We start from the raw sequence: 22,498 nt of genomic DNA, 5'->3' as shown, positions 1-22,498 counted from the left end.
AAATCGGTGGCCATAGCATTTTGCATGATCAGAACTCACAAAGTAGGTTTCAGTTTCAAAAACGTTGGTGAACCCTGTTCTCATGCAATGTAATGTAATTTAATAGAGCATTGGTGCCATTTTGGCAGGGAAGGCTCCAGGATTTTTTTTTCTCTCTCGGGACAAATGGCCAATAATGTTAATCAAAAACATTAAATCTCTTGTTTTTGGAGTGTTTTCAATTGAAGATGGGTTGGAAAGGATTTGGTCATCCTTGTATTGTTTTTATTTACATTTCACACAAAGTACCAACTTCATTGGAATTGGTATGTTGGTCCCCCCAACAATTTTATCACAAAAAACTGGGATTAAAACAGGGGTGTGTATACTTTTTATATCCACTGCATATTTGTTTTTTAAAAAGCATGTTTTAATGTTTAATAGGCTAGCAGATGTGCGTTACAGATGGTGCTGTCTCAACACAGATGGTCAGTTTGATGCACCATCTCCTTCCGCGCTATTGTCAGTGTGAAACACCTTGTCTAAAACACAGTAGACAAGGGAGCCTATAAATAGCTTCACTCACATTGAGGGTGCTGCCGATGAAAAACTCCAGCAAATACATAAATGGGAGCTTTTGTGCACTTTGGGTTTGTCGACGGGAAAACCAGCATCTGCCTCGTTCTACTCCGATTCTAATCATTCGAGCCTTAATTTCACAGCTCACCGCTGCCCAAGATTGAATTTAGTGGGCCAGATATGCTGATTTATTGGAACAGATAGTCAGAGCTGACATTTCCGTAATTTCCATAATGCTCTTACTCTGCTATTGTTGGAAAATGCGTAAAAGGCAGTACATAATAAAGGGCGAATGTACCAAATCTGCTCAGAAAACTTTTACAGAAGTTTATTCGGTTGCATTTTCGGGAAAATGAGCAGGGCAACCTCTAAAGTCGAACGCCCCTGATGTTTTCCAAGACCAATTATTGTTCTAACGTAATATTTTAGGTTCCTTTGCCTTAGACTTTTTTTTTAAGTGTCTTTTCACATGATTGATCAAATTGTTGAAAAACAAGTTATATATAAATATGCCTCACTGCAGTGGAGCAAATGTTATTTGTCCAACCCGACATATTCCATCACTCCACGACGGGGTGAGGAAACTTCCATCGCATGACGGCTCCGTCCGCGCTGGTGGTGATGAGGGTGCTGTTGTTGCAGCAGATCTCCACGCTGGTGATGGCTCCGCCGTGAGCTCTTCCAACGTGGGTGACCATACCGTCCATGTAGTCCCACACCCTCACCAGCTTATCATCGCCACCTGTCGGAGAAACTTCCTCAAATATTCATTTGCTTTCATTCAACCTCAAGTCAGTTGCAAAGCAGCGCTAAATTTAACCCCTAAAATTGTGCAATAAACCATATACAATACAGACACAGCCGCAATGGCCGGGATCGAACGACCAACCCCTGGGTTGGGAAACGACCACTCTATCACTGAGCCATGCTCCCACATTGTATTCTATTTTTACTGATTATTAAAAGAAACAACATAAAAAATAGTCTCGGTGCCATGAGATAAGAGTTTAATATGTTCCTTTTATGCTCATAACTCAAAACATCCATTATTCAGTATATCATGAAGGCGTTCCAATGTTCCCCCTTCAAAAAACAAAAGAAACCAAAACTGAAATTATTGTTTTGAATTATTGATGACATGATTCCATTGTACTGAATTTAAAATAATTGGCTATAAATTTTTGGAGTATCATCTCCAGTGGTTGTTACAACATGCAAAATGTCAAAACCATAGGCATGAATATGCCCCAAAACAGTCAAATCCACACTAGTGAATCAACAGAGCCTCCTTGGTGAAACCATGCGGGGGGAAAAAAAAACAGGTAGACGTTCTTACTGCCAGGATTTTCAATCACTGTGCGTCATGTGGTTGAAAGTGTAGCACAGGGACGATGCGGTGAGGAGCAGCTGCTTAATGGTCCATTACCTGTCACAAAGTATCTGCCGTCATGGGAGATGTGCATGCAGTTGATGGCCAACGTCTGCGCGTCCTGAAGCTCTCTGATTGCTGTCCCGTCATGCACATCCCAGTAGACGATCTGAACAGGTAGTCGACAGTTACTTATTTGACAGCTGCAATAAAGACCAAGACCAAAATTTATTTGTCCTTTAAGGCTGTCTGTGTGTGTGTGTTTTTAAAGAGAGTACGGTACTATTACTTTGTGCTTGTTTTAAAAATCTGATTATTTTCCCAATGACAAACACACACACTGTATATATGTGCTGTATGTTACACATACAGCATATTTGACAATAAAATTGTACTTGATACTTTATTTATACACACACACATAGAATATATATATATATATATATATATACATATATATACACACACACACACACATCACCCAATCGATAATGAAATTATGCCTGCTAAATAGAAGCCAACATTAATCGTCCCTGAGTATTTGCAGCTGTTAAAGTATAAAAGTATGACCCAAAAAAAAAATTGCTGTCTGTGGTTATTTATAGCACAGGTAAGAAAAACAGTGCACACTGACGCATCCCTTTTTTAAATTATTATTTAGAGCAAATCTGATTATACAAATGAAAGAGACCACAAAAAAATTAAAGACCCGTAAGGATCAGTCTGTTATTGTTCAAGCATCAATCATTCAAAAAGCGGGAATTTAGTTTTTAATTGTTGGGATGCAAATTGATGTATCTTTGCAGGGCCTGACCATGCATTTATTGTAAAATTATTCAAAATAACCAAGTATAATGGTACCTTGAGATACGAGTTTCATTTGAGTGTAACCACACTTGTAACTCGCATCATATTTTCTCGCTGAAATGAATGGAAATGCCATTCGTCCCCCCCGCCCAAAAAATACATATTGTGCAAGGGTATTTTGTGGCCGTAATGACGACCTGCAGAGAGTTGGGTATTATGTTCAATGATGCGTCTCAGCTCCTCTCTCAGCCTGTCAGTACGCCACTAATATTAGTCATTATACTCAAACGATAAAGAATATATAATCGAGTACTGATATATTGTCTGCCTATGTGTGCCGCATTATCACATTGTTTTCATTGGTTAAATTAGCCAGCGATGGCTTTGCGCACGCAAAACTCATTGGCAGTCTGACACGAAAGGGTGAACACCTGCTGTGGAGGGATTCGCAAGAGTCTCCAGAAGTCTGCAATAACGCCACAAAAAGTCATTTGACATGTTGCTTGTTACTCCAGTGGTTGCAAAAGTCACTCAATATAGCAAGCAGCTACTTTTACAGAATTACCTGTTAAACTCCAGCTTATTGTGAAATGTGTTGACTGCCAGCCATTTTGCAGCATTTTGACAATTTCAAGACCCACCGGATATTTTGTTAAATGGTTATACATACACGAAATCTATCAAATGAAAGAAGACTTTCCTTTCCAACAAGGAGGGAAAAAAAGGTTGATTCTGCCTATTTCTGCACTTTCGTCATCAGTTGTAGAAAAAAGTTAGGTTGCACAAAATGCACCTGTTTCTCTCAGTAGACTCACAAAATGGGGTATCAATGTAATCTTCTGGAGCAGTAAAGTCATTTCCAGGTTTGAAATATAATGTGGAGAAGCGTCAGATGCTCTCCCACCCCAGTTGACCAAAAAAAAATGTAATCGACAAGTTTGACTCGTCAATGGGAGTGAACGAGTTTAACATTAAGAATAAGGTCGAGCAATAGCTCATATCTTGAAAAACAAAGCCAGAACTCTCGCAACGCTGTATCTCGGCAAACAAAATGTCATCATGCAAAAAGGATTTCATTCATCTACGGTGAAAAGTGTGTGGCGCCCCCTATCGTTCTAATCAGTCAGACAGAATGTTCGTCCCCATGGTATGAAATAGAATCCAATGTTATGTAGAGTTGCAGGATTTAAAATCGTCAACCACAAAAATATATCAATGCAAAATAATTGACCCAATTTTTTTGGCTTATTCAATGCGAAAAACAAAAGGATAATTGATTCTACAAAGATCTGATTGTGACAGCCCGAGCTTTGTATATGATTGCTCTGGATTCCGCGCACAAAACACGGCAAAGGAAACATACTGACATTATTATTATTATTTTTAAAAACAACAGCAAACAAACAAGTGTAAAGTTCCTCAAGTCACCCTCAAACATTGTGTCTTGTGTTTTCCTCATTCTCATGGCACTTTCCAGTCACGACCTCTTCCTGCCTCATCTCATTTTGAGCAGCTTATTAGCGACGCCGCCTGTGCGACTTTTCCTGGCCCATCTGTGTTCTCGAGAAGGGAGGGAAACTGGGCCACAGTCCAAAGCCGAGCCGAGGATGAACTGCGCCGTTTCGCATTTATAAAGACCGAAAGGTTGGGAGTCACTTTTTCTATTTTTGTCCACTTAATGGATTCGAACCCGACAAATGTAAAACCAGTGTTATATCATTTCGTTCATGAATAGGGCATAGATTAAGCATGACCACGGTACAGTGTACTAGTGGGAATGACAGCTGCTTCCCAGGTCTGAGGTTCTGGGTTTAAATCTTGATTCCGACCTGCTTGTGTGGTGTTTGCATGTTCTCCCGATGTATCCTAGCTTTCACGCATCTTAGGTTCATTGAAGACTCAAAAATGTTCATAGTTGTGAATCGGAGTGTGAATTCTTTATCTACGAGTGCGCTGTGATCGACTATCGACCACTCCAGTGTGGACCGTGCCTCTTGCCCAAAAGTCAGCTGGCATCACCTCCAACTCGCTCGCGACCCTAACGAGGGCAAGCACTATAGCAAAATGGACGGATGGATGCTCAGGACAACCGTCTAGCTCTAAGGCAGTGAATCTGATGTGTCACGATCTCTAATGAGTTCAGTTTTGGGCATAAATCAATCATACTGCGATAATCGATTGGACAGATCTTAAATCTCTTGAGTACATTTCTAAAGTGCTGCCCGAAGCGGGCCGATATGGGCGTAGTCATCCGCCTGCAGACAGAGTGCCTGTGTCCTGGGATGAGCAGATGGTGGATTTGGCTGGCGCTAGGCTGGCGTTGGCACATCCGCACGCAGGAAGGCACGAGCGATGCCCTGCATCCATCCTTTTTCACAGTTGTGCTAATCAGAGCAACTTATCTTCACCTTTCAGCAGGGGTGAGAAGTAATGAAATTCAAATACATCGTCACTGTGCTACAATCGATTATTCAAATATCCGTACATGATTATTACCTTTTCTGATCACTTTTTCTTTTGCCAGTGTTATTACTGTACATGTAAGGCATAGGGACTGAGTCCTGCCATAAATAGCAAAAAATGTGTGAGTAGATGAATCCCCACTCCAAAGGTTTTACACATGCCCAATGATGCCACAAGATGGTTGAAGATAAAACATCAGGAAAAGTCCACGAGAATAAACTAAAGTTTATATGGAGTTAACCAGAGGCACTTTAAATAGTGGCAGGTATGTGATGGCTGCCATTTCATATGAAATTGAATATGATTAATTCTTGAATGTGATTAGTAAAAGGGGAGGTTAAGTCAAAAATTATCTTCACAATATGTTCTACGCGCCCCCACTAGTCTAAACACGGCATGCAGATTACTATTGCGTTTGTGGAAGATGAACTAAGGCGCAAAAGCCAACAGGTTTTTTTGTCCATTTGAAGTGGCGGCCATTTTGCCCTGTACTGTCACTTGCTGTCCACCGAAAATGACATCACAGTACCTCTGGGCTGAGCTTTTGAACATCACATGACCAAACCAGAAGTGAAATCAGTCCTCAGTGTATATGTTTTCAAATCCTAGTTAAAAACTTTGCCTTTGCGCCCTTACACCTCTGATGAAGGTACCGGTATTCTAAACAATTTTAAATCGTTTTTTTTTATTTTTTATTTAGAAACCTTTTTTTATTTCTTGACTTTACTTTGACTGCGATTGGCCGGCAACCGGTTCAGGGTGTCCCCCGCCTACTGCCCGAAGACAGCTGGGATAGGCTCCAGCACCCCCCATGACCCGAGTGAGGATTAAGCGGTTTGGAAAATGAATGAATGACTTTACTTTGAAATGTTTTTAGTTAACATGTTTAAATGGTGTCAATGTGGGTTTTGATCATTTTTGTAAGCTACTTTTGTTTTCTCTGCTTTGGTTTTTAACGCCGTGAACTGTTGTGTTTGTATACGCTTTCGGTGTTATGGCTTTGCTTGTGTGAAGCACACTGAGTTGCCTTGTGTATGAAATGTGCTAGCTACATAAATAAAACTGCCTTCCCTTGCCTAAACAAAGGGGAGTAAGGTCAACTGCAGTCGGGATCATGATTAATTTGACATCTTGCGGTCCTATAAGGAAGGAGAAAAATGAGGACAGCATCGCCGCATCCATGTCCTGAACATTATTTGATGTTGTCAGCTGCAAGCGCTCAATCATTTGACTTGTGCCTAAAAACAACCAACCGCTGGGGTTCAGAAATTCTCTGTGTAATCAAGCAAAACATGCAAGTAAGGAATTCAGATTTTTTTTAGTGCTTGCTAATTTGCTTTTTGTTTTTTTACTCACATTACTTCAAATCTAAGGACGCTCATTGTTTTGATAGCATAAAACCAGAGCCAATGCTAGCGATCTCTAAAACAACAATGTGACAGTATAATTGAAAGTAAAAATGAATTGTTACTTTTGTCAATTTTAGAGTCTGTACTATTGTGTCTTCTGTGTCTCTCGGCATGTCTGATGAGACGAGCGATGCTGAGGGTGGGGGGTGTGGATGAAATGCACACACATTCGGGGAACAAGGACAGAGCCAGCCTAATTATGACGAGCCGAGAATGACGCGACAGGCTTTGCAAATATAAAGCTGCGAATGTGTGCGTGTGTGTTGTGCAAGTGGTCGCCGTGGGAGGCCGGGCTAATCGTAGCACAGCAGCAGGATTCTCGCTTCTGCCCGGCTCAGCAAGGGGAAAATATTATGATGCAATAATGGGACATTTAGATTAGCCGCCGTGTTTACCGCTGATTTAGTTCTGTGTCTTAACGTGACATTTTTTGGCTGAAAATTGAGAAATTTCAAGATGGAAACAGTCCACTGCCCTACACTGAGAGGGGCAATGGAAATAACGTCGGCGAAACCAACCTTCCTGTCGGTGCCGCTGGTGAGAATCTGGTGCTCTTCAGGGTGGTAGCACACAGTCTTGAAGGATGAGTTTTTGCTTATTATCTTCCGAATTCGCACAAATTTCCTATCAAAAGAAAGATGGCACTTAAAAATATATAAAATGATATCATTAAACAGAATGTGAAAAAAAATGTTTTTTATTTTTTTTAACATTTGTTGCTTCATTTCAAAGGACACTGTACTGCTCTTTCTGGTGAGCGTGGCCACCCAGGGGGAGTATAAACATACATACGGATGTACACGGTGTCATTCACAACGAAGCTCAGTCAGCTGCAGTAATACTGTATTCGTTTTTTTTCACAGTGGATAACCGAAAATGTGCCTGTGAGCATTGAAACCTCACACATTAGTTCATTCATATATCATGGCACCATGGCAGCACATTTAAGATTCATCTAGAATCTTAGACCAAAAGCCGAATATCCCACAGGATCTGTGAGTAGTTCCCAAGTATGGTTTGGTTGCGAGGCAACTCACACAATGTCCCAGAGGATGCAGGTGCCGTCCATGCTGGCAGTGACAGCTTCCTTGTCATCGCTCTTGATCTGGACGCACCTGACGGTGGATTTGTGCTCCGTCAAGAACGCAAGCCGTCGGTGGCCGTGCTTCAGCAGCTCCCAAACACACACCTGCGTTGGATTCAGCAAACGCGCTTACTTAGGTAATAAATCACTCGGGGTGAATCTCGGCTTGTCACGTCTATTATGAGAGGGATATGCCAAAATGTTGCAAGTCAGAAAAGTTTAGGCACACTTGAAAAAGGTATGCATATGTATAGTATAGGTATCTGCCACTGAATGCAATGTATTTTTGAAAACATGTTTTCATGATGTAGGTCGTAGAAAGTGTGTGTAGTAATCATGAGAAGAAATGTCACAGTTCATGGAGTGAGTGACGAACATCATGTAAGAAAGCCAGTGAGAACTCGATCTTTGTGATGAGACAGCATCACTTGTGAAGTGTCATACAGTACCTATTGTATATATCTGGAATTAAATCTTTTGTCAAACTAATAATAATCAAAATAATTTCTCCCCCTTTTGGTCAGAACCCAGTGTGTGGTGAAACCAAGCCTTTTTAGAATTGAGGCCATATAAGCATCATTCAAAACTGACCGTTCCCTCCTGCCCCCCGCTCACGATCTTCTTGCAGTCCGTGGAGCCCTTGATGGCCGACACGCCATTTCGGTGTGCGTTGTGAATAATGAGCATGAGGCGGCCGCTCTGAGGTGCGAATACGCGGATCTTCCCGTCGTCCCATCCTGTAAAGAAAAATAATAACAACATGATGAAATCCAGCCTGGACGACTCGCCAGCCAGTCCAAGGGAACTCACTATTTTTGTCATCCTTATTTAAGATTTAAGACTTCCCTCATTAATTTTCCATAAATTAACCGTTAATCCCATCCCATCTGCCATATAGAATCCTATAAATGACTTCGGCTCTAAATGAAAGTGAAACGGGTCCTTGCGCTCACATTAAGGATAGATACATTTACCCAAGCTTTCTCAAGTGCAATGAAACATTGAGAAAGGAGAGCTGCGGCGAAAAGGGTGTGATCAGATTGATTTCTTATTTCTGCTCAAGGTTGTTCAATCGAGGAATTAACTGAGAACCTGGGCGTGTCTTCTTCCGTTACCGGTTTTATTTGCAAATAATCGCTCAGAGCGCTTTCCACAAAGCTAGCTTAGGGGACGACGTGCTAGTGCGCTCTTTGTCCTTACCAGAGAGACAACTCAGCGCACTAGTAGACCGAACCACACCTCATTATTTGACTAAACATCTATACAGAGGGTTGCTTGCATTAATTCCTACCAGTGACAATGCTGTGTCCGTCAATCATCAGGTGCACAGCGTTACAGGTAAGGCAAGGTTGTGGGATCCTCAGGAGCTCTTTAGCGTTGTCTATATGCCACGCTCTGATGTCCTCCTCCGAGCCGGTGACAAACAACTCTGAGGAGCCGCTGACGACACATGACAAAAAGCAACAAAATGTAGATATCAACGTCTGTAGTTGGCAATGTGGCAACAAGAAAATGTGAGATGTGCGAAAAGTATTCGGTCTGGGTAAGGTTCATAGTTGCGAAGTTCCAATCATGCGTTGGCGCGATTGATGACATTGATGTGCATTTGTTTGGTTTACACACTCGTTCTAAAACAATACAGCAACAGTCAGGAAACGTGGTATACTAGTGGTCTTATCCTAGTTAATAAGAGTGTTGCATTATATCATTATTAAAGTCCATTCTAATAAACAAAGTCAAACAAGATGCGCTGAGTCTGAAGTATAATAAACAGTTACTCTATGAATCGATATCATTATGTGTAGTATGACATAAACTTTATATATTGCTAATCATTGATCATTTTACAAGTATGTATTCATTTGTTGTTAAAAAAAAGATCCTTTTAATGAAATGTAAAGGAATTAAATATTAACATCCATCCTCAATTGAAATCAATCCAAGTACATAACTTCTAAGATTAATAATTACACATTTGTTAATAAAATGACCACAAATACAATAATGATAATAATATTCATTCATTCATTCATTCATCTTCCTAACCGCTTGATCCTCACTAGGGTCGCGGGGGGTGCTGGAGCCTATCCCAGCTGTCTCCGGGCAGTAGGCGGGGGACACCCTGAATCAGTTGCCAGCCAATCGCAGGGCACACAGAGACGAACAACCATTCGCACTCACACTCACACCTAGGGACAATTTAGAGTGTTCAACCAGCCTGCCATGCATATTTTTGGAATGTGGGAGGAAACCGGAGCACCCGGAGAAAACCCACGCAGGCCCGGGGAGAACATGCAAACTCCACACAGGGAGGTCGGAGCTGGAATCGAACCCGGTACCTCTGCACTGTGAAGCCCACGTGCTAACCACTGGACTACCGGGCCGCCATGATAATAATCTAATTAAATTAATATATTAGTATTGATATACCGGTATTACTGTATACTATAAATGTGGTGCTACTGTAGCTCGTTGAATCATTAGATAAGAAAAGTGTGCTTATACTGCTCTCTAGTGTGGTTAGTGGGTCCTAAATTCAATACGTGACATTTTTGAGAACAGGTTTGTTTTCATTCTCACCAGACAGGAGCTACAGACTGGTTTTCTACTTTCTGTACTTTCTGTGTGTGTGTGTGCGCGCGTGTGTGTGCGTGTGTGTGTGTGCATGTGCATAGTCATTGGCTTTGTATTTGTGACCCCACTACTGACAAAGCGATGGAGACGTCCTTGACTGCGCCGTGGTGACTGGTGGAGACGAGCTCGGCTTTGAAGTCCTGCAGATCAAGGCAGTAGATCTCGGACGCGTCTGTGCCAGCAAAAAAGTGGCGGCCGTCATCTTTGAGAGCAATAGAGGTCACCCCGTTGCTCATCTGCACATGTCTAATATGGAAGGAAAACAAGGGGGAAGGAGTCAGTCTTACACATTCATTCCCAAACAGGGAATGCATCACTTCATTGGTTTGAAAATGATGATTTTGATCAAAATATGAATCTTCATTCATTTATCTCCCTGTATAGCAGTAACATTAAGTATGGTGAGTATGGACATAACTATAAAAGCCTTTTCCACTAAAATCTCGAAGGTACATTTAACCTGCGGAGCCACCCTTTGCCATCCATTCATTCATTCATTCATTCATTCATCTTCCGCTTGATCCTCACTAGGGTCGCGGGGGGTGCTGGAGCCTATCCCAGCTGTCTTCGGGCAGTAGGCGGGGGACACCCTGAATCGGTTGCCAGCCAATCGCAGGGCACTCTGAAACGAACAACCATTCGCACTCACACTCACACCTAGGGACAATTTAGAGTGTTCAATCAGCCTGCCACGCATGTTTTTGGAATGTGGGAGGAAACCGGAGCACCCGGAGAAAACCCACGCAGGCCCGGGGAGAACATGCAAACTCCACACAGGGAGGCCGGAGCTGGAATCGAACCCGGTACCGCTGCACTGTGAAGCCGACGTGCTAACCACTGGACTACCGGGGCGCCTCCTTTGCCATCCATACAATTTAAATTATAAAGACTTATTCCACACATATTTGCAGTTCCGCATTCTGCAGATTTACATTTTTTTGGGGGGGGCAGGCATAACTTCCTTTATTCACTGAAAAACTGAACACATTTTTGTGTTCTGGCCAAACCCATGTCTAATACAAAAATTGTGTTTTGATGCCATCTTGTGACATTATAGAGGTGAGGAGACTAGATTCATTTAGCTTCTAAGTATAAGGAAAATAACGTGAATGCAATGTAACGTGGGATACAGCGTTTCAATCACACGAAGCCTCGCCACAAAATGACATCAGCCGGTTCCAACAGCGAGACTGGAAGAGTCACAGAAAGGTGCAGAAGTGGATGATGTCCTTGGGAATTTTCATCACATCTGTTGTAAATGTTGCTTTGACACAGTCTTTTTGGCTCATCCTGAGATTTCACCCAGAATACCAATACCACAATTTCTTTCTGATGAATGTTAAATAATTTATCTTCTGGTTTAAAGGGTTAAACTGTAAGAGTTTTCTGTCAAATATGTACCGACTTTTTTCTCAATAAAGTCTGGGACACACTGGTGTGGCATACCACTTGAACAAATAAAACTTTATTTTGATGAATTAGGCCGTGGACTCACTTGAGAGCTTTGAAGGTGGTCGAGGAGCACAGTGTCAAGGTGCCAAATCCAGAACCAACAAGTAGTTCGCCAGTACTTAACGCCTTGAGGACATTGGCTCCCTGTGCATGAGAGACAACGAAAACCCCTCAAAAAAAAAAAAAAAAAAAGACGCCCAAAGAGGAATACTACCAGGCCTACTCACCAAGCTGTGTTTAGTTTTAATGGGACCGTAGTCGCTCAGATACTTCGTTTTGGTGTGAATTTTCAAGATGTCTCCACTGGTAGTACCACAGAAAATATACTCATCGTCCGGTGCAAACTGTGGGAAGAAAATGCCAGCGTGTGTGGTCTACTCTCCAATCAAAGAATGAAAGACAGACAGATTCTTCAGGTTTAATTCTTATTAATAAATCACAGCATCCCATCACTAGTGAGCTATTTTAGACAGGCCTTTGGTTGCTCATGTTGTCCTTGAGGCTAACTAGTATCGCTGGCACCAAATTTTTTTTTAGGACAATGCACATCCATCCGACATAGCTAAAATGCATTTGTTATGCTCTTGCCAATATCTCTCCTTTTCTCCTTCCGGTTGTGTGCAACTGCTCACCCCTGCCCTCTCTGAGAAGAAGAGCTCAATTAGGAGCAGGTGAGTTCAGTAGTAATGCAGTCTCTTGAACCAACCATTACCCTGAATTTAGATTAACCCTTAATCGTATTCCTTGGATTTAAACAAGATGGACTTTTGATTGGCGTCACTGTGAATGAAACTATCTGCAATCACTTTCTGAAAAAAAAAAAAAAATCAATGAATTTCCCCGACGAGTAATTCAGTTTTGCAAGGGTCGGAAATGCAACATCAAACGATGCCGTGAGGTACTCTGCTCGTCGGCGTGGCTTTATTATTATTTTTGTCTAAATGGCACTCATCCGCTTTTGTCCTTGGACTTGTGATTTACTTGCCTCCAAAAATATGGTTTTATACCCACCTCTATGCATCGCACTGTCCTCTTCAGCTTGTTCAGTTTACAGTCTGTAGGTTTAATCTTGTTGAATTCATCCAGCTCCCAGATCTGCAAGGTTGACCTGCAAAGATCACAAAATCCTTTTTTGTTCGTTTGTTTACCGGGATCCAGACTAGCTGCCACACAGCCACAATAACCGGGGTAAAATGGCAATTTCCTGCACAGATAGTATATTCATTATTTGTTCTTCACGAGGGTTAAAGACAGGCCCTTTAAATTTGAGTATTAGTAGAAAATTATGACTGCTCGAGCGCCACCTAGAAATCTACGTTGATGGGAAGACTGAAGCCATATCTGAACACTTTCTTCATTGATGCATTGATGAATTCAGAATGTTTTGGATGTTATTATCCGGATAAATTTCCAACATTTGGAACAAATACATTAAGAAGATTGACATTATTCACCAACCTGCCAGCAGAGACGAAAATATTGTCATTGGTGTTGGAGTACTTGACGGTAAGGCGGTGACATAAACTCAAGGGGAGTGCCGGAGCCGAACAAATGGCCTGCTTGGTTGTAATGCTCCATAAGAGTATTCTGAGAAAATAACATAGAAGGGGTAAAATATCTTGTGGCAGACATATTCTCCCAACTCAGAAATACCAAATTGAGACATTTTTGTTACATACTGCGGAACATCTAAGGTTGAACAAACCTAAGGTCATACAATTAGGAATTGAAAACGTTTTTTTCATGAAAACATAAGCTTCTTAAGTTGCTCAAAATGTTTCCTTTTTTGCAGCACTTAATTCAAATTCAAATTAATTGTTAGATATTAGGAGGTTCTCCTGGAAAGATGTTCATGATGATTGCATGCACACTTGAATATTAGACAGCCCCCACATTTCCTGTTATACCAAACAAGCATGAGATTTGCCTTCCATCGTCTTGTCCCCCGAGGGACACCAGATACTTGTCGTTGGGAGAAAAGGCCAACGCCTCCACTTTGGATTCGTGGATCACAAACCGTGTGTATATGCATCGCTTCGCATACTCCCAGACGATTATCTCAGCCTAGGGGAAACATCATACGCATGTCGAAAATGGGAATTAAAAAGTACTTTTTAAAAAAATTAAGTAATCCAGTGGATATACAGTCTACACAAACCTGTTCGAGTGTCAATTTTTGGGTGATATTACACTATATACCCCTTGTGAAAATATTTCTATTTTAAGTTTGAAAATGATAAGCATTGGAACATGGGTGTGGAGACTACACATCCACTGTCTATGATGACATTGAAATGATATGGTGGTGTTGGGCGACGGCAACTTTTGTCACTGAAGGCTACCTCAAAGTCATTGTAATTGATTTGTCCAGAGGCAATATACACTCCACTTTTAGACATGGACAGGCAAGATATGTCGCTGGTGTGACCATGCAGGAAGTGCCTCATGTTGTCTTTTATCCGTGTCAGGACAACGGTGCATCCCAGAGGATAGATGAGGTGCTCTTTGTCCGGATGAAGCCTCATGCCAAAATGCACTTGACCTGAAAACACAAGGTGAAATGACCGACTGACTTCCAATTTGATATAATTTCAGATCACCCCGCCCCTCCCCTCCTCCCTCACCGCGCCCATTTGAAATAATGTCAAGTAAATTCATTTAGTTGATTGTACAACTGGCACAGGGTAATGACATATTTACACGAGAATGGGATTCTCGTCTGGGATGAGGCGACTCAAACAACAACATTTTTCCTTGTATGGTTCGAACAAAACACAACAACGTCTCACATTTGATAGTTTTCTCTGAGAATTTACCGTTGAAGCCGGAAACCGCCGCCAGTTCAAGCTGAGGAACTTCTTTTGGTGTCTGATCCATGATGCTGAAAGGCCACTGTACAATGGCTGTAGAAAATTAGTTTAAAAAAATATATATAACAAGTAATAAACATTTATGCCATTAAAACGACTTAAAAAATCTACACACAAGTGGCAACGGTCTACTTTACCAATTGCCGTTTTTGTTCTACTCGCTCCGTGGAACGTCACTCACACCAAGACTAATAAACAGCGAGGGCATGAAACACCAGGCGTCATTGACGCCTAAATAAAAAGAGCTACTGCTAATCGGTGATGTAACGTGTCTTTTGAAGACCACTTTTACACTAATGATATTAAAATGCAACACTTTGGCCCTCTCCTGTCGCTAAATGACGTAACAAAAACACTGAAAAACAAACGTATACAAATTCTCCAATTCAAACACAATAATAAACATCGTTAAATTATTAATCTACCCTTATTATATAGTCTTGTGTGCCCTTGGCCACGTGGCTGTTTGAAACAGTCGTTTACCATCATATATGCCTACTAGTTTTTAATATTGCAGATGAATAGCCCAAAAATTTGAACACTATCTATCGAACATGCACAAACGGTTACTTACTGTTAGAAGTGCGACGTTGTTATAAAATTCACCGTTATCAAAAGCGTGTATTACAAGTGAAGGCCGACAAGACGGAAAGTACTTAATAATTTGATATTCTCTCAAAAGATAACTTTTTTCTAAACAGAAAGGGCGCTAACCACTAACAAACGTCGCCTAGCAACAGATGATGCTTTCGTCCCGCCCTCTCCCCTTCAAGCCTTCCCATTCGCTCTAACGTTATTTTGATTCACCTTTTGATATTTTCACAATTGGATTGTTTTTTTAAATCGATCGGGCCTCGTGTATAGACTGCAGAGCGTTCTTGGTTTACTACCTGTTCCTACATAAAGGAGGTAACGAATTCTCAAGATGCAACACCCCGTAGTGTCATAGTTTTAAAACAGCGCCACCCTGGCAAACAAAACACAAAACAACACTAAGTTTGAAGGGACAATGAGTGAACTGAGTGTGACCATAGTAAGACAAAAAGGATTTATTTTAACACAACTCACGAGGAACAACAGCAGGTCATTCATTTTCACGGCAAAGCATGCAAGAAGTAGAAAATGTCTTCACGATCCGTTACTAATAGATTGCAGTTTGGCTTAACATTACATCATATGCAATAAACTACTGGGGCGTGTCTACAATATCATGGAAAATTGTTGATTCATCGCATCTAGCAGAAACCCACTCAAAATGGAGTTTGCGACTAAGAGCATTTTCCTTTGACTCAATCTGTAGCAGTTTGCGATCAGACGTAGCATGACACATCCGCAGAGCTCCATTATGGCAGAATTCCTTTCCGGATTTATGAGATAAAAGTGGAACGGAAACAGGACTTCAAAACATTCAGTCTAACGTACTGTAAAATTTTCCCATCCGATTTGCCATCAGATTTTTTTAAAACTCATCTTCCTTAATTAGCTGAAAAACATTCTGAAACATCACAAGATGGTGTCAAACTCCCAATAGAAAAGTAGAGCTTTGGCACCATTTTTGGTATGAAGTCAGGGGAGAAGTTACTATGAGACTGGGAATTATAAACCTTCTTTAATGCAATGTCACTTACCCATGGTTTTTCGTAATTGGTGGTAGGGCTTTGTTTATATTTCCTGTAGTGAGCTAACCGAAGTTGGGAAATAGCTTGCAGCGTTAGTGTTACTCATCTCTGCATTCCCTCAACTGTGTACGCATTTGATGGATGTGGCTCGAACAACGGTTCTCAGCTGGTTCGTTAAGGACAACACAGAAACCACAACAAAAAACACAAATGAAGAGATATGTACATCAAAGCTTGGACTACTGTTCAAAATCAACTTATTTTGAAAGGCTAGCACTAGAGATGTGATGCCCTGACGTGTACCCCAAGTTTGATGAAGGGTACCGAACATTAGGTAGTTAAAAAAAAAATTTAAGGGACCAAAAAAAAAACTATCTTCTGATGCATATATTTTTGCATGTTTAATTTGCAGTTTTCATCTATTTCATACATGCCATTGTCATGCTAATGCAGACATCCATCCATCCATCTTTTGTATATTGCTCATAATTTGAGTGGAGGGTGAGCTTTTCTTCTCATTTTTCTCTTTGAAGTTTCAAGTGACAAAATTCTTACAGCTGATTCCCCCCCCCCCCCCCCATTTGATTTATTCAATACAATGTATCTGCATGATGCTATTCTAATATCCAATGATGTCGTGACCGTTTTATTTTTTGAAAATGACATGACCAGAAATACCAGATTTATTGATATTTTAGACGAGTTACTCAAGTATCTTGATGTCTTGATAGATTGAAGTCAAGTCAAGTCAAGTCAACAGTATTTATAGAGCACTTTCAAACAGCCATCGCTGCATACAAAGTGCTGTACAAGTGGTTAAACAATATATTTAGAGCAAGGAATGTAAGCTGAGGCAATGTAGCATAAAACTCGTCCCAATTTAAATTGATTACCTTCACAGCAATGGCAGTGTTAAAATGTTATAATTGGAATCCCGTACTTCTGGTCTTTCAAGCAAAGCTAAATTGATAAAAAGTAAAATATTTTGAGAACGTTGTGTTGCTTTCAAAAGTCAATAGCTAAACTCTGCCCTCTACTGTTCAAACAAAGAAATAACATTGCTAATATCTAAAATATTTAACATACTACATATTCATATACTTTTATCCTTAGAGGCCAGTCCAGTTGTCTTGACATATGCAACAAATTATTGATTCAATTCCAATTTTCAGACTGTGCTGTGTGTCTGTTATCATCTCTCTCTTGTCTAGACACAATTTGCTGTTCATTGTTGGTTATTCGCCGCTCTAACGTCATCCAGACTTCAGGGAAAAGTGAACTGTAGCACCCAAGCACACGGTGTTCTGGGACGACATTTAACGACAGCTTAGTGGTTCATCATTGCTTCTCAGTCTTCGAGTCTCAGGTTCCGACTTAGAAGTCCTTGTAAAGTGAAAAAAAAAGTTCTGTTCTAAAATTGACACACCGGAGAGAGGAACCTTGCCAAATTCAAAGGGGGGAAAAAATAATATAAATGCACCATTGGGAAATGGATCCTATCCCCCTTGGCATCTTTCTAATGCCTCACATCCCGCCAGGTTAAAATATAACCTCATAAATCCACTGGTGGTTGGTTCAGACAGGTGCTACCCACCAGCTTATTAGCAAGCTAACAAGCTAACGGGCCTCCACATCTCCTCCACCTCACTTGAGCATTTCACTTACAATATTGAGCTGTTCTGTAAACAGCGGTGTCCATTAAGATTTTTTTTCGGGGGGGGGGGGGGGTTGGTTAGCTAGCTAACTTTTTTCTTCCCTCCGATTTTGCTGCTGTCGACTGCAAATTTCCACAGTGTGGGACAAATAAAGGTTATCTTATCTTATGACTGAATGCTGGAGGGGTAGAAATTGGCTTGGTAAAAACTTGTAATGATGCTGGATAACCACTGGTGCTAACCAGGGCACCAAGTTCTTGTCCAGTGGAGGTGAGGGAGGGGGCTCTAGACGGATAACCAAGCCCAAAATCCAAAAAGCTGAATGAGTGTCGAACAGTTTCACACTATCTCCACAATTCAGGGCTGAATAGCGTAGTGATAAGTGGTCGAGAGAATCAATGGACAGATGGACAGTTTGTCGTCTTTGCATGTTTCCGGCAATTATCTTTAAATGTGTATAATGTATTGAGAAAACAAATCTGATTTCACTCTACAGGATCTTTTAACGACCCATTAAGAACGACATTTCTTTGCAGAAACACTTGACTAACTTCTCCCGCCCCTCTGTGTTGAAAACAACTGTCGAAGTTCTAAAAGTATTTCATACGTCAGGCCGGACTCTGATGTGCCACATCGCAATGCCTGACTTGTTGTGTAAAAGCGACACAGTTGCAGCGATATCCCGATTTGCTAGGCTGTGTGTTTCAACTAAAGGCGATCATGCGGTGCCGCTCAGATCTACTGTAATGTGGAGAAAACACTTCCTGAATCGTTTTATGCAATCAAAATGAATTTCAAAAGTATATGTAGGGTCATGCTCACATTAGGCAACGTGTCTCAGGTAACGCGTACAACAGTCAAATTTCAATCCCGACTTGCACTGTGCACAGTGGCGCTGTAATGCTGGAACCCGTCCCACATAAAGCTTCCCGAATGGCCTTGATTGGTATGATTGGAGGGAATCACAGGGGTCTCCATCCAACTGCTGATTGTTTTTACTGTGTGATTTCACAAAGGAACTCGGCGCTCAGTTCCGAACACAAGTTCGGACATCACCGAAAGAAGGTCCCGAAGTTTCCGTGTGTGTGTTTGCAAAAAAAGATGCGACTAAATTGCCCTGACATCTTGACATAATATGGCAGTTGAACAGTCACCGCCCCTGAACCTCGTATCGTGAGTGAAGCCAGCAAAAAAATTAATGCGTGTATGGCAGCAGTATAGCAAGGCTAGTAGCTGCCAAGTGTTCAACTGCACTGATCCTGAGCAAGGTTTGGAAAATCTTGGAGGCCTTTAGCCGCATCTCTCAACATCTGCTTGTGAGCGTGAGTCCTGCGGTGTCTGCTCAGGCAGTGGCTCCAGGAAAAGGTACGCCCACACGGCAGGCACAGGTACGGCCTCTCTCCAGTGTGCACCCGCTGGTGCAGGTTCAGCGACTTGTAGCGAGTGAAAGTGGCCCCACATTCGTTGCAGTCATACTTCTCCGACCTGACGTGGACGTTCTTCTCGTGCTCTTTCATGTTGCCCAGCTGCGAAAAGCCTTTGCCACAAATGGGACAAACGTGGGGCTTCTCCCCCGAGTGAATCAGTAAGTGAATGTTTAAATCCTGACGGGAGTAAAATCCCTTGCCGCAAGTCAAGCAGACGTACGGCCGCTCCCCCGTGTGGCTCCTCATGTGTCTCTTCAGACTCTCGGATCGGGCAAAGGTGCTGTCGCATTCGCTGCACTGAAACGGTTTCTCCCCGGTATGCGAGCGCTGGTGCCGACCGAGTTCCGAGGCCTTGAAGAAGGACATGTCGCAGTCGGGGCAGCGGTGAGGCTTCTCCGGATTCTCCTGGTGGATCTTCTCGTGAGCTTTGCAGTGACCCATCTCGGCAAATCCCTTGCCGCAGAAGGAGCAGGTGAAAGGTCTCTCGCCGGTGTGCATTCGCTCATGGCGAATGAGCCTGTAAAGTTTATCGAACGTCTTGGCGCAGAAGGAGCACTGGTGGGGAACCTTCGGTTTCCTGGCGTGGATGCGTCGATGCCGCTCTAACCTGGAAGGTTTACCGAACACTTTCCCGCAGTCGGGGCACGGGTGCTCCTTTGTCCGGTTGTGATTATCTTGGTGTCGTAACATCTTCTCCTCTTCTGTGAAAGTCTTCTCGCAATGCATGCACTGATAGCGAGTCTTTAAGGTCCTTGGCCTTGTGTGTACAGTCGCGTGCCTGGTTAGCTTGGAAAGCCTGTCAAATATTTTGTTGCAAACGGTGCAAGGGTGGCCAGTGCGTGACTTTTTCTTGGGATTTTTGTCATCCTCTGGCTCAGAGTCATCGTCGGGATCAGATTCGACGATGTACTCAATGTCGAAGGGTTTTGCACCTGGTGACCAAGCACATCAAAGAATTTGAATTGGAATCACATGTCTAAGTCATTGACAGTCCTCCGCAAAAGTAAGGGAATGTCAAGGTCAATTCCATGGTTTTGTGTTGTATACTGGAGACATTTGGGTTTCAAACCCCAAAAATTGAACATGTGAGAAAAGTTCAGAATTCCAGCTTTTATTTCATGGTATTCACATCGGGAGGTGGACAAAGCACTTTTTCGAGCCTGTGGGTACTGTTATGGCAATTTCAAAAATAAAAAGAAGTGTCAAGACTTACTTTCGTCCGAGGAGTGATCTGTCACAGATGAATTGTCTTCCTCCATGGCTAGAGCCTTACAAAACAGCAGCACACATTGGATTGATATTTTGTTTTCTCAATTAAGAAAAATGTATAGTTTTCACTGAATCCATTGTAATATCGTTATTGAGATATCTGGCAAAAATAGAGATTTTACATTTTAGCCTTATCGCAGAGCCCTACTAAGTGAGGAACCTCACCATAGCACCTGACCGTCATGTGCAAGTATACCTATCAACTCATACGGTTTAGCCATAGTTCATACGGATTTTGTGGTGAATCTTACATATATGGACGTATCGTACAAATCATACGGATACCGAACATTTCCGGGGTTTTTCCCCCCCTAACAGGTAGTTCCGTTTGCTTTTGCCCAGAATGGTGCGAGTCTACTCGAATGCTAGTTCCAGTAACTTTCTCTTCACACAGATTTTCGAAAATCGCTTGCACCAGAAACACTGACAGCATTATTGCAGTGCAAAGTAAATATGAATGGATGCTGTAACTTCGAGCTGATGGGTCAGTATTTGGAGTTGGTGAAAAAAGTAACGCAGGAATACAACTCTGAACACAGTAATGCCACTAAGTAGAATGATGATTAGACATTAACCAGACATTGTATTTTGGAGATCTACAATAAATATCATTGAAAATTTCGTGGGTTTTTTTTCTGCCGTTATTTTGACATATAAAATGCTTTGGTATGTTATAAGGATTTTTTGGTACTTTATACGGGTTGGCGCTCCGAAAAGTTGACAGGTATGTGCAAAAGATTTCTATCATTCTTATGTACAGTACATTGTTGCCTCACAATGATGTGTGGAGTTTTCATGTCGTCCCCGTGCCTGCGTGGGTTTTCTCCACGTACTACGGTTTCCTCCCACATTCCAAAAACATGCATGGCAGGTTAACTGAACGGTGTGATTGTGAATGGCTGTTTGTCTATGTGCGCCCTGCGATTGGCTGGCAACCAGCTCAGGGGGTGTACCTCGCCTACTGCTGCAAGACAGCTGGGATAGGCTCCAACACGCCCGCGACCCTCGTGAGGATAAGGGGATTAGAGAATGGCTGGATGGCTGGATGGACGGACAGACGGACGGATTATTCTTCCCGTTTCTGTGTTTAGCTCGATTTCCATTGTTCCTTTTTTTTTTAAATAAACATATATTATTCAGCAAAGTGTTGGGAAAATAACATATTGCTGTTATCGTCTTTCACAGATCTACCCGAGAATGCTGGTCTCGTTGGAAATCGTTTAAAATCTGGTTGGAAATCGTTTAAAATCAATTGATCGCAGCCTTATTGATTACATGGCGGCCATTCCATATTTAATCAATTAGAAATGCACATAACGATGTTTAATGGTACGGCCATCACATGACGACATTCGAGGTGTTTTACGGTGAACCTTGCCGTTAAGACTTGAACGTATTTTGGCGACTTAAAGCTTAACTGCCAACAAAAAACAATTGTGAAGCAGCGTTTATGAAAACCACTTCGAACCAATCTCAGCACGTAAGCAATGCACCCTAACACATTTTAAAACCCAAAGCGTGTGTTTTGGAATTAAGACTTGACGCTAGGCTGCCTCGTCATATGGTAATGATGGCTAGGGTGTGAGCAGAGTTTGTCCTTTTGTATTTAAAAAAACGCTCGGCAACGTAAGGGAGCAATGTTGTTAGCATTAGCTGCGTTGAAACGAATAAACGAACACACAAACATCACTGACGCTACATCGTTAAGATCACAGCGAGCAAAACAAAAGAACACTTACCTCTATACTGATGTAACAATACAAAGGTTACCACATTTTAAACCGGCCTTAGCTAAAGTGAAATAGGCCGACGCTGCCGTTGCTCAACTTCTTCTTCTTCGTTTTGATTTGCGGCACGTTTAGCGCATCACTGCCCCCATAAG

General features: G+C 41.9%; 2 protein-coding genes across 4 annotated transcripts; both read right to left on the bottom strand.

The window, feature by feature from the left end:
• Positions 1-242: 242 nt before the first annotated feature.
• On the bottom strand, positions 243-15,405 carry cfap52 (cilia and flagella associated protein 52). Of its 3 annotated transcripts, none has more exons than XM_052084095.1 (15): positions 15,221-15,405; positions 14,593-14,679; positions 14,119-14,318; positions 13,704-13,840; positions 13,235-13,363; positions 12,788-12,884; positions 12,004-12,120; positions 11,820-11,920; positions 10,400-10,570; positions 8,982-9,130; positions 8,282-8,427; positions 7,644-7,795; positions 7,125-7,230; positions 1,985-2,096; positions 243-1,312 (listed from the first exon to the last, which is right to left on the bottom strand). In XM_052084095.1, exons 2-15 carry the CDS (start codon positions 14,651-14,653, stop codon positions 1,119-1,121), a joined length of 1,872 nt encoding a protein of 623 aa, XP_051940055.1. In that variant the 5' UTR covers positions 14,654-14,679; positions 15,221-15,405; the 3' UTR covers positions 243-1,118. The 3 variants fall into 3 exon arrangements, with proteins under 3 accessions (XP_051940055.1, XP_051940057.1, XP_051940056.1); XM_052084097.1 differs by having other exon boundaries at positions 243-1,300; positions 15,221-15,401; XM_052084096.1 differs by lacking the exon at positions 15,221-15,405 and adding an exon at positions 14,784-15,120.
• A 1,432-nt stretch (positions 15,406-16,837) lies between these two features.
• LOC127613178 (zinc finger protein 239-like) lies at positions 16,838-22,492 on the bottom strand. The gene is made up of 3 exons (XM_052084116.1): positions 22,356-22,492; positions 20,561-20,615; positions 16,838-20,279 (listed from the first exon to the last, which is right to left on the bottom strand). The coding sequence occupies exons 2-3, from the start codon at positions 20,604-20,606 to the stop codon at positions 19,165-19,167; spliced, it is 1,161 nt and encodes a 386-aa protein (XP_051940076.1). The 5' UTR covers positions 20,607-20,615; positions 22,356-22,492; the 3' UTR covers positions 16,838-19,164.
• Positions 22,493-22,498: the final 6 nt, after the last annotated feature.

This window comes from Hippocampus zosterae, chromosome 13 (assembly GCF_025434085.1).
Source record: "Hippocampus zosterae strain Florida chromosome 13, ASM2543408v3, whole genome shotgun sequence".
NCBI lineage: Eukaryota > Metazoa > Chordata > Actinopteri > Syngnathiformes > Syngnathidae > Hippocampus > Hippocampus zosterae.
The sequence above is the reverse complement of the archived record's forward strand: the minus strand, read 5'-3'. Positions and strand labels throughout refer to the sequence as shown.